The sequence below is a fragment of the Oncorhynchus nerka genome, linkage group LG9b (assembly GCF_034236695.1).
Source record: "Oncorhynchus nerka isolate Pitt River linkage group LG9b, Oner_Uvic_2.0, whole genome shotgun sequence".
NCBI classification, from domain to species: Eukaryota; Metazoa; Chordata; class Actinopteri; order Salmoniformes; family Salmonidae; genus Oncorhynchus; species Oncorhynchus nerka.
In genome coordinates this window covers 33,638,494-33,654,563 of record NC_088424.1, presented here as the reverse complement: position 1 = coordinate 33,654,563, position 16,070 = coordinate 33,638,494, and the positions used below count along the sequence as shown (strand labels likewise).

Here is a 16,070-nt window from a genome sequence, read left to right as displayed (position 1 = left end):
TTTATGTTGCAGTACCGGAACTCCCCTGCAGGTGTCTCTGTCTCATGCTGGCCAGACTGGGCTTGCTGCTCTGAGAAGGGGGTTCTGATTTCTGTCCACAGGGGGCTCCCTCCTGCCTGTCCAACGACTCTGTCCCCTTTGTCCCTCTGTCCACCTCCTTCTGTGTGTCTGTCTGAGTGCTGGGCATTGGCAGGTCCTGACCGACTGGATCTGTCTGTCTGTCAGGCTGTCTGTCAGGCTGTCTGTCTGTCAGAGAAGCGGAGGACATTGCATGTCCATTGGCATGGGTCTCTGTCTGGATGTCTGATGTAGTCGATCTGTCAGTGTCTCTGTCCACTGGTCTGGTCTCAAAGCTACTGTCGGAGTCCTCATCTTCTGCTCCGATACAACTGTACACCATGCTGACCAGGTCTGAAGGCTGGAAGGTGGGAGAGAGAAGGAGAGAGCGAGGGAAAGAGAGGGAGACAATTGTAAGGCTTAGACTGTGTCGTATGCAATAGATTACATAGAAAGTAAAAGCATACATGCTGTACTATGATAATGAGTGGAATAAACCAGGAGATGACTAGTCAGGTCAAGTAAAACTCTTGGCCCTATTCATTTTAAACATTTTTTTTACATTTTGAATTTCACCTTTATTTAACCAGGTAGGCAAGTTGAGAACAAGTTCTCATTTACAATTGCGACCTGGCCAAGATAAAGCAAAGCAGTTCGACACAACCACACATGGAGTAAAACAAACATACAGTCAATAATACAGTATAAACAAGTCTATATACGATGTGAGCAAATGAGGTGAGAGAAGGGAGGTAAAGGCAAAAAAAAGGCCATGGTGGCAAAGTAAATACAATATAGCAAGTAAAGCACTGGAATGGTAGATTTGCAGTGGAAGAATGTGCAAAGTAGAAATAAAAATAATGGGGTGCAAAGGAGCAAAATAAATAAATAAAATAAATACAGTAGGGAAAGAGGTAGTTGTTTGGGCTAAATTATAGGTGGGCTATGTACAGGTGCAGTAATCTGTGAGCTGCTCTGACAGTTGGTGCTTAAAGCTAGTGAGGGAGATAAGTGTTTCCAGTTTCAGAGATTTTTGTAGTTCGTTCCAGTCATTGGCAGCAGAGAACTGGAAGGCCAAAGAAATAATTGGTTTTGGGGGTGACCAGAGAGATATACCTGCTGGAGCGCGTCCTACAGGTGGGTGATGCTATGGTGACCAGCGAGCTAAGATAAGGGGGGACTTTACCTAGCAGGGTCTTGTAGATGACATGGAGCCAGTGGGTTTGGCGACGAGTATGAAGCGAGGGCCAGCCAACGAGAGCGTACAGGTCGCAGTGGTGGGTAGTATATGGGGCTTTGGTGACAAAACGGATTGCATCCAATTTGTTGAGTAGGGTATTGGAGGCTATTTTGTAAATGGCATCGCCGAAGTCGAGGATTGGTAGGAAGGTCAGTTTTACAAGGGTATGTTTGGCAGCATGAGTGAAGGATGCTTTGTTGCAAAATAGGAAGCCAATTCTATATTTAACTTTGGATTGGAGATGTTTGATGTGGGTCTGGAAGGAGAGTTTACACTCTAACCAGACACCTAGGTATTTGTAGTTGTCCACATATTCTAAGTCAGAGCCGTCCAGAGTAGTGATGTTGGACAGGCGGGCAGGTGCAGGCAGCGATCGGTTGAAGAGCATGCTTTTAGTTTTACTTGTATTTAAGAGCAATTGGAGGCCACGGAAGGAGAGTTGTATGGCATTGAAGCTTGCCTGAGCTAGGGACAGATCTACAGTGGTATGTTCCTACCTGTCTCTGTGTGAGACAGTGGGGGCTGGGGCTGGCCCCCCTCATCCCAGGCAGTGGTACACCCTGGATGGGCCTGGGGGAAGGCATCATCCTCCCATTGGCCCCCACCTCAATCATGGCCTCCACCTTCCCAGGATCCTTAGGGTGCTGAATCATAGAGTACACATTCTCTGAGCCACTACATAGACAGAGAGACAGAGACAGAGAGAGAGAGAGAGAGTTGATCCTTTTATTAAATAGTTGTTGGTAACAATTAATTAACCATTTATAACAAGGACATGTAATCATGTGTATGACTTTTCATGACTCCCTCCGTACTCCGTTTCCTGATTGGAGATGGTGGAATTGCGATTCTTGCGGAACCCAGAGAAGATTGACAGCACACTGCGTCTCTTCTTCCTCCTCAGGGACTGAGCATGATGAAGTGATGACAGCTGACTGGTGGGGAGAGATACAGATATGGGTACCGGGTCAGTGAGAGCACTAGTGTGTGTGTGTGTGTATTGTGTAAATCCTACCTGTCAGTCAGGACTCTCTTGGTGTAGAAATCAGGCAGTCCATCCTCCAGCAGGTTGACTCCTCCGTTTTCTGAACAGTGCTGAGAGGACAAAGATAACAGGCTTCCAATACAGCCAAACACACACACACACACACACACACACACACTACAGCCACCAACAACATGTTTCTGTCTTACTGAAACTACTGCAGTGCTGACACAGCCAATTATAATTTACAATGACTGGCTGTAGGACTATTCCCTATATAGATCACTACTTTTGACTAGGTCCCATAAGGCTCTGGTCAAAAGAAGTGCAATATATAGACAAAATAGGTGCCATTTGGGATGCAGCCGAGGAACCTGCCAATAGAGAGCTCTATTCAGAGCTCAACATGATTCCACATGACTAGATCACTAACCTGGCTTAACCGATTTAGAAACGCTTCTAACAACGACTAAAAAAACTAATTGACAAACGTTGCCTCGCGGATTGAAGAATGTCATAAACAATGTGACAGATTCACAGTCATAAAGAAACTTATTTCTGGAATGCCTCTGGCATGAAAAAAAAACAGGATGACAAATTTGAGCATAAAAGGAAAGTGGATTTTAACTGTGAGGTAAATAGAAAATAAAGTAAACCCTGTTTGAATCAGATGTTAGTTCCAGCACCCACCCCTCATCCATACCCCCTACGCACTTGTGCAGATATGAGAAGGTTGGACAGGTACAGTATTGTAGAAGCAATATGGTAGAAAGTCATAGAGGTTGCTATGAGCCCAAAGGTGACTCACTGTGTCCAGAGGGACTTGTCCTCGGCTGTGCCTTCGAGGGGGCCGCGGCCTGGCGTGCGTCACGTGTCGCAGTGGTGCACCATGGGTAGGCAATGAGGATAGACACTCCCATGATGCTGAGCGGGACAGGGGGGCAGAGTGAGACAGGGCCGAGGGAGGAGGAGAGGAGGTGGGATCATCTCCCAGACCTGAGAGAGGGAAAGAGGGGTGGGTCAAATCAAATCACTTCTTTTTGTCTCATGCTGTCAGAGTCCAGGTGATGTGGGCGGAGTCAGGCGCAGGACACAGAGATCAGTAATAATAGTAACTTTACTAAAAAAATACTCTTCCAACAAGGAGAACCAAAATCCAGAATCACATAAACGATACAACTGACAACAATAAACACACACAAAACCATGATGACTCCAGAGGGTTAAATAGGGAAATAATTAAAACGTAATGGAAACCAGGTGTGTACAATACAGACAAAACAAATGGAAAAATAAATGTAGATCGGTGGAGGCTAGAAAGTCGGCGACGTCGACCGCCGCCCGAACAAGGAGAGGCACCAACTTCGGCGGAAGTCGTGACACATGCGCCCTGAATACAACAGGTGTAGACTTTACCGTGAAATGCTTACGTAAGGGCCCTTTCCCAACAATGCAAAGTTAAAAAGTAAAAGAAATGTGCGAAATAAAAAGGAGATAGTAACACAATAAAACAACAATAACGAGGCTTTATACAAGGAGTACCAGTACCGAGTCAATGTGCAGGGATACGAGGTAGTTGAGGTAATAACAAGGCTATATACAAGGAGTACCAGTACCGAGTCAATGTGCAGGGATACGAGGTAGTTGAGGTAATAACAAGGCTATATACAAGGAGTACCAGTACCGAGTCAATGTGCAGGGATACGAGGTAGTTGAGGTAATAACAAGGCTATATACAAGGAGTACCAGTACTGAGTCAATGTGCAGGGATACGAGGTAGTTGAGGTAATAACAAGGCTATATACAAGGAGTACCAGTACCGAGTCAATGTGCAGGGATACGAGGTAGTTGAGGTAATAACAAGGCTATATACAAGGAGTACCAGTACCAAGTCAATGTGCTGGGATACGAGGTAGTTGAGGTAATAACAAGGCTAATAACAAGGCTATATACAAGGAGTACCAGTACCAAGTCAATGTGCTGGGATACGAGGTAGTTGAAATAACAAGGCTATATACAAGGAGTACCAGTACTATATACAAGGAGTACCAGTACCGAGTCAATGTGCTGGGATACGAGGTAGTTGAGGTAATAACAAGGCTATATACAAGGAGTACCAGTACCGAGTCAATGTGCAGGGATACGAGGTAGTTGAGGTAATAACAAGGCTATATACAAGGAGTACCAGTACCAAGTCAATGTGCAGGGATACGAGGTAGTTGAGGTAATAACAAGGCTATATACAAGGAGTACCAGTACCAAGTCAATGTGCAGGGATACGAGGTAGTTGAGGTAATAACAAGGCTATATACAAGGAGTACCAGTACCAAGTCAATGTGCTGGGATACGAGGTAGTTGAGGTAATAACAAGGCTATATACAAGGAGTACCAGTACCGAGTCAATGTGCTGGGATACGAGGTAGTTGAGGTAATAACAAGGCTATATACAAGGAGTACCAGTACCGAGTCAATGTGCAGGGATACGAGGTAGTTGAGGTAATAACAAGGCTATATACAAGGAGTACCAGTACCGAGTCAATGTGCTGGGATACGAGGTAGTTGAGGTAATAACAAGGCTATATACAAGGAGTACCAGTACCGAGTCAATGTGCAGGGATACGGGGTAGTTGAGGTAATAACAAGGCTATATACAAGGAGTATCAGTACCGAGTCAATGTGCAGGGATACGAGGTAGTTGAGGTAATAACAAGGCTATATACAAGGAGTACCAGTACCGAGTCAATGTGCTGGGATACGAGGTAGTTGAGGTAATAACAAGGCTATATACAAGGAGTACCAGTACCGAGTCAATGTGCAGGGATACGAGGTAGTTGAGGTAATAACAAGGCTATATACAAGGAGTACCAGTACCGAGTCAATGTGCAGGGATACGAGGTAGTTGAGGTAATAACAAGGCTATATACAAGGAGTCCCAGTACCTATATACAAGAGTCAATGTGCAGGGATACGAGGTAGTTGAGGTAATAACAAGGCTATATACAAGGAGTACCAGTACCGAGTCAATGTGCAGGGATACGAGGTAGTTGAGGTAATAACAAGGCTATATACAAGGAGTACCAGTACCGAGTCAATGTGCAGGGATACGAGGTAGTTGAGGTAATAACAAGGCTATATACAAATGTGAGTACCAGTACCAGAGTCAATGTGCAGGGATACGAGGTAGTTGAGGTAATAACAAGGCTATATACAAGGAATGTACCAGTACCAGTACCGAGTCAATGTGCAGGGATGGGATTGAGGTAATAACAAGGCTATATACAAGGAGTACCAGTAGTTGTGCAGGGAGGTAATAACAAGGCTATATACAAGGAGTACCAGTACCGAGTCAATGTGCAGGGATACGGTAGTTGAGGTAATAACAAGGCTATATACAAGAGGTAAGTCAATGTGCAGTGGATACGAGGTAGTTGAGGTAATAACAAGGCTATATACAAGGAGTACCAGTACCCAGTAGTCAATGTGCTGGGATACGAGGTAGTTGAGGTAATAACAAGGCTATATACAAGGAGTACCAGTACCGAGTCAATGTGCAGGGATACGAGGTAGTTGAGGTAATAACAAGGCTATATACAAGGAGTACCAGTACCAAGTCAATGTGCAGGGATACGAGGTAGTTGAGGTAATAACAAGGCTATATACAAGGAGTACCAGTACCAGTCAATGTGCTGGGATACGAGGTAGTTGAGGTAATAACAAGGCTATATACAAGGAGTACCAGTACCGAGTCAATGTGCAGGGATACGAGGTAGTTGAGGTAATAACAAGATATACAAGTACAATCAATGTGCAGGGATACGAGGTAGTTGAGGTAATAACAAGGCTATATACAAGGAGTACCAGTACCGAGTCAATGTGCTATATACAGTTGAGGTAATAACAAGGCTATATACAAGGAGTACAGTACCGAGTCAATGTGGGATAGGGATAATAACAAGGCTAGGTAGTTGAGGTAGTTGATAATAACAAGGCTATATACAAGGAGTACCAGTACCGAGTCAATGTGCAGGGATACGAGGTAGTTGAGGTAATAACAAGGCTATATACAAGGAGTACCAGTACCGAGTCAATGTGCTGGGATACAAGGTAGTTGAGGTAATAACAAGGCTATATACAAGGAGTACCAGTACCGAGTCAATGTGCTGGGATACGAGGTAGTTGAGGTAATAACAAGGTTGAGGTAATAACAAGGCTATATACAAGGAGTACCAGTACCGAGTCAATGTGCTGGGATACGAGGTAGTTGAGGTAATAACAAGGCTATATACAAGGAGTATCAGTACAGAGTCAATGTGCTGGGATACGAGGTAGTTGAGGTAATAACAAGGCTATATACAAGGAGTACCAGTACCAAGTCAATGTGCAGGGATACGAGGTAGTTGAGGTAATAACAAGGCTATATATAAGATTTGAACATCTTGGCCATGTTCTGTTATAATCTCCACCCGGCACAGCCAGAAGAGGACTGGCCACCCCACATAGCCTGGTTCCTTCTCTAGGTTTCTTCCTAGGTTTTGGCCTTTCTAGGGAGTTTTTCCTAGCCACCTGCATTGCTTGCTGTTTGGGGTTTTAGGCTGGGTTTCTGTACAGCACTTTGAGATATCAGCTGATGTACGAAGGGCTTTATAAATACATTTGATTTGATCTCTGTGTGTGGAGTAAAGGTGATCTAGAGTTTTCGCCTCTGCTGGTAGAAACGAGGTGCAGCGGATTTCAGTTTTCCTGCATTAAAATCCCCAACCACTAGGAGCGCCACCTCTGAGTGAGCATTTTCTTGTTTGCTTATGGCCCTGCACAGCTCATTCAGTGCAGTCTTAGTGGCAGCATCGACTGTGGTGGTAAATATACCACTACAAAAAATATAGATGAAAACTCTCTTGATAAATAGTATGGTATACAGCTTATCATGAGGTATTCTAACTTAGGTGAGCAGAACCTCAAGATTTCCTTAATATTATAGATTAGAGACACACCACCCTTGAGTTTGCCCGACGTTGCCGTTCTGTCCTGCCGATGTATTGAAAAAACAGCTAGATATATATCCTTGTTCAGACACGTCTCGGGGAAACATAGAATATTACAGTCCTTCAGATCATGTTGATAGGATAGTTTTGAGCGGAGCTCGTCCAGTTAATTCTCCAGCACGTTATCCAATAGAACAGAGGGTAGAGGTGGTTTATCCATTCACCAACATAGTCTCGTCAGGTGTCCTGCACGCCGGCCTCTATAACACCGACTCTTCCTTTTCGAGTGTCAGGGATTTGGGCCAGGTCCTGTATGTCCTTTGCTGCCGACTCATTGAAGTAGAAATCCTCATCCAAATCGAGGTTAGTGATCACTGTTCTGATGTCCAGAAGCTATGTTCGGTCACAGGAAACAATATGTACAAAATAGCGCAACTAGTAAAACAGCTGCTGTTCTCTCCAGCGCCATTCTCGTCAAACTTATGTTAATGCACATATAATGCCCTGTAAAAAAGACTAATATTGATTTAGTTAATCGGGTGAGCTTACTCAGTCTGGTGGACACAGGTCGAATCCTTCGGGTTCTGGCGCTGCGCTTCTGGATGGCAATGGTGTCCTAGTAAGACACAGAGAAAGGAAAGGAAAGGTAAGGTGATAGAGCAATGGAAAAATGCAATCATACACGTACAACCACCCACACACGTACGATGTTCATGCCCAGGCCTTCCTCATCAGGGAAGTCCAGTGTGTCTGTGATTCTGATGGTGTGTCTGCCTGTTCCTCCATCATCCCAACGCTTCACCTGGGACACCTGACGAAGCTGAGACAACAAAGCCATCTACTTGTTAAGACCACATGAACTGGTGTGAGAAAAAGAGTTGACAAAACTGAGACTGCACTAAGTCACTGTTATAGATACACTTGCATATTTTCCAGACAGATCAAGACTCTGAGACACAGGTAGAGAGAGAGATAGTGTGCGTGTGTTAGTACCAGGGCTTTGTGAGTGGTGTAGAGCTCCTGAAGGATCTGGTCCACTATGGAGTTGGTCAGATAGGAGACCACAGACAGCTTCACCTCCCTGAGAGAGAGAGAGAGAAAATACTTCCTTCAAATTCCTTCTTTCTCTTTAGTCTAGACCCTTTTCATCTCCTCTCGCATTTCTTCTTCCCACACTTACTCCAGGGCTCTGTTGATGTCCTGTGCTGCTCTCTCCATCAGGGCGGTGCGGATGGTGGAGCGAGGGATAGAGACGCGTTCTGAGATGGATGAGAGCGGAGGGTTGAGTCTCTCTGCTGCAGAGGAGGACATGGGACACAACTCCCGACACAGAGACACCATGGAGTCTACTATCACCTGGGAATAAACGGAAGTCAGTCATTATAGCAATCAATATGTTAGTCCCTCATTCAATAAGTCCTGTCTCTGATAAGAATCACAGTACCGTATTTCCTTATCAGCAACCTTGACCAGGTTTCCTGTTTTCCGGGAATACATCTATCCATCTACAGTATCTATTTCTGAATGAATCCATCATAGTCCAACTCCAACCATGCAGGGGAGAGGAGTGTTAAGTATTCTACCTGTAGTTCCTTATCAGCAGCCTTGGTCAGCTCTCCTGCCAGAAAGTCCAGTTTCTGTCTGACAGGCCCATCCACTGAGAGAACATGAACCAGCTCACACAGAGATGGGTATAGCTGAGAGGGCGAGAGAGGAGCTTCAAATATATAAACACGCACACATAGTATAGCTGAGAGAGACAGAAAGAGTGGTTTAGAATATACACTAACACACACTTACCGCACGGGAGTTTCTGGCCTCCTTCAGGACCTGTCTGGCAGCCTGCAGCTCCTTTCCTTCTTCTGAGCCTCGGAGAACACACACCTGCTGGTGTACGCGTACACACAGCCGCTCCATCACCTGACACACACGCATACACACTGCCGTCAGTCTGTGGAGTTTGGATTTAAAGACTGTCTTCTGGTAAAAATCACAATGCACACAGTATTCGTACCTGTTCAGCAGTGCTGGTGACCAGGCCCTGGTGTAGACGCAGAGCCTGTTTCTGAGAGAACCTCTGGGTCTGGTTGTTCCTCAGCAGAGCATGCTGGATCTGACAGATGGAGGGAGGGTATGTGATGGAAGAAGAGTGAAAGAGAGATGGTTTTACAAAGTAAACTGAACAGAGGAGAAATAAGTACATATGAGAGATGGATATGAGACACAAGTTGTTGAAAACAGTCATGATGTCAAGGTGTGATTAAGTCATGGTGTGATATCACACCCCCAGGTAACCCACCTTGGTCAGTGCTTGGTCAATCTTCTCAGGTGCGCTTCGGTATGCCTGTGTGACATCACTGAGGGGGATAGGCATGTACTGCAGGGTGAAGTTACTGTAAAGAAAGAGTGAGAAAGAGATAAAAGAAGAATCATTAAAAATCCATAACTTTGATATGAATAATTACAGCTACCTTGCCTTTAACTAGTACAGAATGGAAAGGCTTGAGGCAGTAGCGGATAGCGTTCTAATATATGAGCCTCTTTATGCGAATCCTTGTCACTAGAACTCACACAGGCAGCCCTACCGCACAAACAGGTCAGAGTGCTGATGAAATGCTGTGCAATGACAAACACTTGACTGCAAAGCAAGCTCAAAGATACATCTGTCTATGGACTTTAATGAGAGTCTCTCGTGTTCAAGTTTGTTTGAGTGAGAGTGTGTGTGTGTGTCTCTCTCTCTCTCTCTCACTGTTCCAGGCCCCGAGCCACATCCTGGAATCCTGTAGCCGTGGTGTTATTGCGATCCCACGTCACACTCCTTAGAAGGATCAGATGGGAGGAAGAAAAAGAAAGATATAAATGGAGACAGAAATAGATCAATAATTGACTTCATAACTACGTCTACAGCTCCTGTCAAATGACAAATTCAGAATTTCAAAACATGAATAACCTTACAAGTGCTAATAAGTTGCAATGTGTTGACTACAGAGTGTACTGCACAGCCATATAACAAACCGCCTCAATACATTGTCACTGTATTACCTACAGCATAGCAGCTGTATAATGAGCCCCCCGCCCCCAAATCCGCTTCTCCCATCCCCTCCCTCATTCTCTCTTACCTGAGTGTAGTGTTGATTTGCAGGGCTTTGCTGAGCATCTTAGCCCCCGCATCCTCCAGGCTGTTCCCACTCAGATCCACCTTGCGTAGGCAAGCATTGCTTCCCAGAGCATTCACCATCACCGTGCCCCGAGAGCGCAGGCGCGAGTCAGCCAGAGAAAGGGACTGCAGGGCCTGAGGACAGAAGGATAGATAGAGGGATAGAGAAAAGGAGAGGGAGAGCAAGAGAGAGATGGGGCAAAAGGGGTTAAGGGCCTAGGCTCTCAAAGTGAAGTTGTGAAATATGTGTGTGTGTGTGTGTGTGTGTGAGTGAGTGAGTTGACTCAAAACCCGCAGTCCCCATGGTTATATCTGTATGGTGGTCATGAAATAGTGTGTATGAAGGGCGGTGGCGGGTTGAATAAAGAGAAAACAATACATAAAAAATCCATGAATATATAATTATTGTGCAATACAGTGCATTCAGAAAGTATTCAGACCCCTTGACTTTTTCCACATTTTGTTACGTTACAGCCTTATTCTAAAATTGATTAAATTGATTTCCTCATCAATCTACACACAATACCCCATAATGACAAAGCGAAAACAGGTTTTTAGAAATTTCTGCAAATAGAAAAAAAAAAAAACGTATTTAAATACAAATTCAGACCCTATTGAGCTCAGGTGCATCCTGTTTCCATTGATCATCCTGCAGATGTTTATACAACTTGATTGGAGTCCAGCTGTGGTAAATTCAATTGATTCGGGAAAGGCACACTACCTGTCTATATAAGATCCCACAGTTGACAGTGCATGTCAGAGCAAAAACCAAGCGATGAGGTCAAAGGAATTCTCTGTAGAGCTCCGAGACAGGAGATGGCACAGATCTGGGGAAGGGTACCAAAACATTTATGCAAAATTGAAGGTCCCCAAGAACACAGTGGCCTCCATCATTCTTAAATGGAAGAAGTTTGGAATCACCAAGACTCTTTCTAGAGCTGGCTGTCTGGCCAAACTGAGCAATTGTGGGAGAAGGGCCTTGGTCAGTTAGGTGACCAAAAACCTGATGGCCACCCTGACAGAGCTCCAGAGTTCCTCCGTGGAGATGAGAGAACCTTCCAGAAGGACAACCATCTCTGCAGCACTCCACCAATCTGGCCTTTATGGTAGAGTGGCCAGATGGAAGCCACTCCTCAGTAACAGGCACAACAGCCAAAAGGCCCATAAAGATTAAGACCATGAAAAACAAGATTCTCTGGTCTGATGAAACCAAGATTGAACTCTTTGGCCTGAATGCCAAGCGTCACATCTGGAGGAAACATGTTCTGTGTGCTTAAGATCGTTGCCCTGTTGGAAGGTGAACCTTGGCCCCAGTCTGATGTCCTGAGCGCTCTGGAACAGGTTTTCATCAAGGATCTCTCTGCACTTTGCACCTTTCATCTTTCCCTCGATCCTGACTAGTCTTCCAATCCCTGCAGCTTAAAAACATCCCCACAGCATGCTGCCACTTTAATCAGCACAATACTTTTCAGCTGTGCTAACATAATTGCAAAAGGGTTTTCTAATGATCAATTAGCCTTTTAAAATGATAAACTTGGATTAGTTAACACAACGTGCCATTGGAACACAGGAGTGATGGTTGCTGATAATGGGCCTCTACGCCTATGTAGATATTTCATTAATAATCTGCCGTTTCCAGCTACAATAGTAATTTACAACATTAACAATGTCTACACTGTATTTCTGATCAAAAATATGAGTGTTGGTCCCATGTTGGTCCTACCTCTTTAAAGGTATTTGTGACCAACAGAAGCATATCTGTATTGCCAGTCATGTGACATCCATAGATTAGGGCATAATGAATTTATTTCAATTGACTGATTTCCTTATATGAACTGTAACTCAGTTAAATATTTGAAATTGTTGCATGTTGCGTTTATATTTTTTTTTCGGTGTATTTAAATTCGAGACTCTGACATTGCTCATCCTGATATTTCTTAATTCCTTTATTTTTATTTGGGGGATTTGTGTGTATTGTTTTGTATTCTTACAGTAGGTATTACTGCACTGCTGGAGCTAGAAACACAAGCATTTCACTGCACCTGCGATAACATCTGCTAAATATGTGTATGCGACCAATACAATTTTATTTGATCTAAAAAGGCCTATAAAAAAAAGAAAATCACTCCTCCATCTCTGACTGTACAGCGTATGTGTTATATTTGCGGGCTAAGGTCGGATGCAGGCCTTAGTTTCTCACTTTATCACATACGGGTGGTTGCGGATGGGTTATTGGCAGGCGGATAAACAAACAGCTGACTGGCGCATCACTAGTGTGTGTCTGTCTGAGTGCTGTACGTCCATGTTCTTTTTGTGAGTTATCAGCATCAACAGCAGTAAATAATGGTGTCAGTTCATCATCATACTAGGGTATGGCAGTGTGTGGGTGAGAAGGTTAAACATGTGAGTACATAAATATACCTGTATCGTACGTGTATGAGTGCGTAGGAGAGTTTGTGTGTCTCAGTGTGTGTTCAAATGCATTATACAACTCACACACTCTTCATCTTGCACTAGCTGAACTAGTTTCTGCAGAATTTCATGTAGTACCCTGCAGACAAAGAATTGGCAGTGTAAGACAAAACATCCATCTTCCCAGGGCGTGTTTCTGAGTGCCTGTGGCGATGGATTACTGTCCCTACCTGCCCTTGATGTTGAAGTTCTTGCCCAGCAGCAGGTGTTTGAGGGAGGGGTGTCTGGAGAAGGCTGGGATGACACCCAGCAGGTCACCATCCAACCCTGAGATCAAAGACAGAAACACAGAATAATCCATTTTAACTGCCATATGTGAGCCCTGAAAATGCCCATAAGACTGTTGGATGAGTAAGGGTCACTCTCTCACCGTTGTCTGATATGTCCAAAGTTCCGATGCAGGCCACTCTAGGAAACAGCTCCTGGAGCACCCCGGCACCTGCCGACCTCAGCTGAGTGAGGAAAGGGGACAGAGAGAAGACTAAATCAAATGGAGAGACAGGAAGGCAAGGTCATTCAGACTGTAGCAGACGGGCACTTCACCTCACAGCCGCTGATGTCCAAGTGTAAATCAGTGATGTGAGGATTGGAAGACAGGCCCAGGAAGAGAGCTCTGAAAAATGGAAGAAGGGAGAGAAAAACGTTAATGCATAGCAAACTCATTTCATTTTTTCCCCTTAATTGCTGTGACTAATTTTTCATACATTTTCCTCAAATGAAACCACGTGGCTTTTCTATTCACACACTGAGTGGTTCTGCAGCCGTCTTAAAGGATTTTGGAGAAAAGGAGCTTAGAGACTACTAAACCTACTTTGCCAAGGACCAGCAAGTGCTTAAAGTGAAAAATGCAAGAGTCTGGTAAAGAAAAAACACACCTTCAGGAAGTTTAGATTTACCAACAAACATGATGAGGAATTCATGTAGGGTAGGTAAATAAATGATAAACTAAGTTAGCTGGTCTTGAGTGAGTCATTTTGGCAATTGGCCAGAACGGAGTCCCTATCTCACCTCAGGGTGTCCAGAGGAAGCTTCATAGAAGACAGGTTGACGTGTGTGAGACTGAAGGCTGAGCTGAAGAACTGCCTGAAGACAGGAAGAGTCTCCCTCACTTTCCTGAAAGATAAAGAGACAGGGAGAGAGGTAGAGAGGGGGAGAGAGATAACACATGAGAGAGAAAGAAGTGAGAAGAATAGACATTAAGGCTAGGTCACCATTATTGCACAGTCAACTGCAGTAAATGGCAGATATTCAAATAACTACTAAAGTCAGCAAAAAAGGAAACGTCCTCTCACTGTCAACTGTATTTATTTTCAGCAAACTTAACATGTGTAAATATTTGTATGAACATAAGATTAAACAACTGAAACATAAATTGAACAAGTTCCACAGACATGTGACTAACAGAAATGGAATAATGTTTGCCTGAACAAGGGGGGTGAAATGGCCCTAGCCCTCACCCTCCAATCCAACAGGTCCCAGACGTGCTCATTGGGATTGAGATCCTGGCTCTTTGCTGGCCATGGCAGAACACAGACATTCCTGTCTTACAAGAAATCACTCACAGAACGAGCAGTATGGCTGGTGGCATTGTCATGCTGGAGGGTCATGTCAGGATGAGCCTGCTGGAAGGGTACCACATGAGGGAGGAGGATGTCTTCCCTGTAACGCACAGCGTTGAGATGGCCTGCAATGACAACAAGCTCAGTCCGATGATGCTGTGACACACCGCCCCAGACCATGACGGACCCTCCACCTCCAAATCCATCCCGCTCCAGAGTACAGGCCTCAGTGTAATGCTCATTCCTTCAACGATAAACGCGAATCCGATCATCACCCCTGGTGAGACAAAACCGCGACTCGTTAGTGAAGAGCACTTTTTGCCAGTCCTGTCTGGTCCAGCGACGGTGGGTTTGTGCCCATTGGCCACGTTGTTGCCAGTAATGTCTGGTGAGGACCTGCCTTACAACAGGCCTACAAGCCCTCAGTCCAACCTCTCTCAGCCTATTGCGGACAGTCTGAGCATTGATGGAGGGATTGTGCGTTCCTGGTGTAACTCTGGAAGTTGTTGTTGCCATCCTGTACCTGTACCGCAGGTGTGAAGTCTGGATGTACTGATCCTGTGCAGGTGTTGTTACACGTGGTCTACCACTGCGAGGACGATCATCTGTCCGTCCTGTCTCCCTGTAGCGCTGTCTTAGGCATCTCACGGTACGGACATTGCAATTTATTGCCCTGGCCACATCTGCAGTCCTCATGCCTCCTTGCAGCATGCCTAAGGCACATTCACACAGATGATCAGGGACCCTGGGCATCTTTCTTTTGGTGTTTTTCAGAGTCAGTAGAAAGGCCTCTAGTGTTCTAAGTTTTCATAACCATGACTTTAATTGCATACTGTGTGTAAGTGGTTAGTGTCTTAACGACCGTTCCACAGGTGCATGTTCATGAATTGTTTATGGTTCATTGAACAAGCACGGGAAACTGTGTTTAAACCCTTTACAATGAAGATCTGTGAAGTTATTTGGATTTTTACAAATTATCTTTGAAAGACAGGGTCCTGAAAAAGGGACGTTTATTTTTTTGAGTTTATGATATCAGAGAATGTGAACAACACGAAACAGTTTAACTTACAAAAATAGTTTTGTATCAAACCATCTGCTAACACAACTAGGCGTGAAATCTTTTCCTTGTGGACCCAGACACATACTTCAGCGGCCCATATGTGGTTGTACACCAGAAGAAGAATAAACTAATTCTAAGCATGTTGAAAAAAGTCATCTGAGCCATAGCAGGTAACAGAAGCATCCAGGCATTTAATTGTAATATAGGGGATGGTATGTTCCTAAATTGTAGAACGCATAACTAACAACCATTTTAGCCTGACCATTGAAATAATTAAACAGAGGAAGTGGAGAGAGGCAGAAAGATATAGAAAGAGATAGAAAGAGATAGCGGACAAGGGGTTTATGGGGGCTCATGCCAGAGCAGGACATTATGATAACAGGTCTGTGTTCCCAACATGTGCTATCCGACCTATGGGCTCATCAGCATAAATCCTGTCAGACGGGGCTCTGGGCAAGAGACTTAGGCTGGCTTTAGTCACATAGAGATGAGCAACAGATACACACAGCACAGAAGGGCCAGGGTAAACACTGCACACTGTTACAGTCAATGCTCTGG

General features: G+C 44.6%; 1 protein-coding gene across 2 annotated transcripts in view; it reads right to left on the bottom strand.

Moving 5' to 3' along the window:
- The window catches only part of LOC115114688 (capping protein, Arp2/3 and myosin-I linker protein 3-like), a 56,347-nt gene that overhangs the window by 3,440 nt on the left and 36,837 nt on the right, over positions 1-16,070 (bottom strand). For both annotated transcript variants that reach the window (XM_029643140.2, XM_029643141.2), the window contains exons 16-35: positions 13,902-14,006; positions 13,437-13,506; positions 13,264-13,345; positions 13,064-13,160; positions 12,918-12,972; positions 10,384-10,556; positions 10,014-10,082; positions 9,564-9,657; positions 9,279-9,377; positions 9,065-9,184; positions 8,848-8,961; positions 8,445-8,620; positions 8,258-8,345; positions 7,971-8,084; positions 7,814-7,880; positions 3,091-3,278; positions 2,313-2,392; positions 2,113-2,232; positions 1,795-1,972; positions 16-418 (exon numbers count right to left, since the gene is read on the bottom strand). In XM_029643140.2, coding sequence (XP_029499000.1) covers positions 16-418; positions 1,795-1,972; positions 2,113-2,232; positions 2,313-2,392; positions 3,091-3,278; positions 7,814-7,880; positions 7,971-8,084; positions 8,258-8,345; positions 8,445-8,620; positions 8,848-8,961; positions 9,065-9,184; positions 9,279-9,377; positions 9,564-9,657; positions 10,014-10,082; positions 10,384-10,556; positions 12,918-12,972; positions 13,064-13,160; positions 13,264-13,345; positions 13,437-13,506; positions 13,902-14,006 — 2,492 coding nt within the window. The remainder of the gene's footprint in view (positions 1-15; positions 419-1,794; positions 1,973-2,112; positions 2,233-2,312; positions 2,393-3,090; positions 3,279-7,813; positions 7,881-7,970; positions 8,085-8,257; positions 8,346-8,444; positions 8,621-8,847; positions 8,962-9,064; positions 9,185-9,278; positions 9,378-9,563; positions 9,658-10,013; positions 10,083-10,383; positions 10,557-12,917; positions 12,973-13,063; positions 13,161-13,263; positions 13,346-13,436; positions 13,507-13,901; positions 14,007-16,070) is intronic.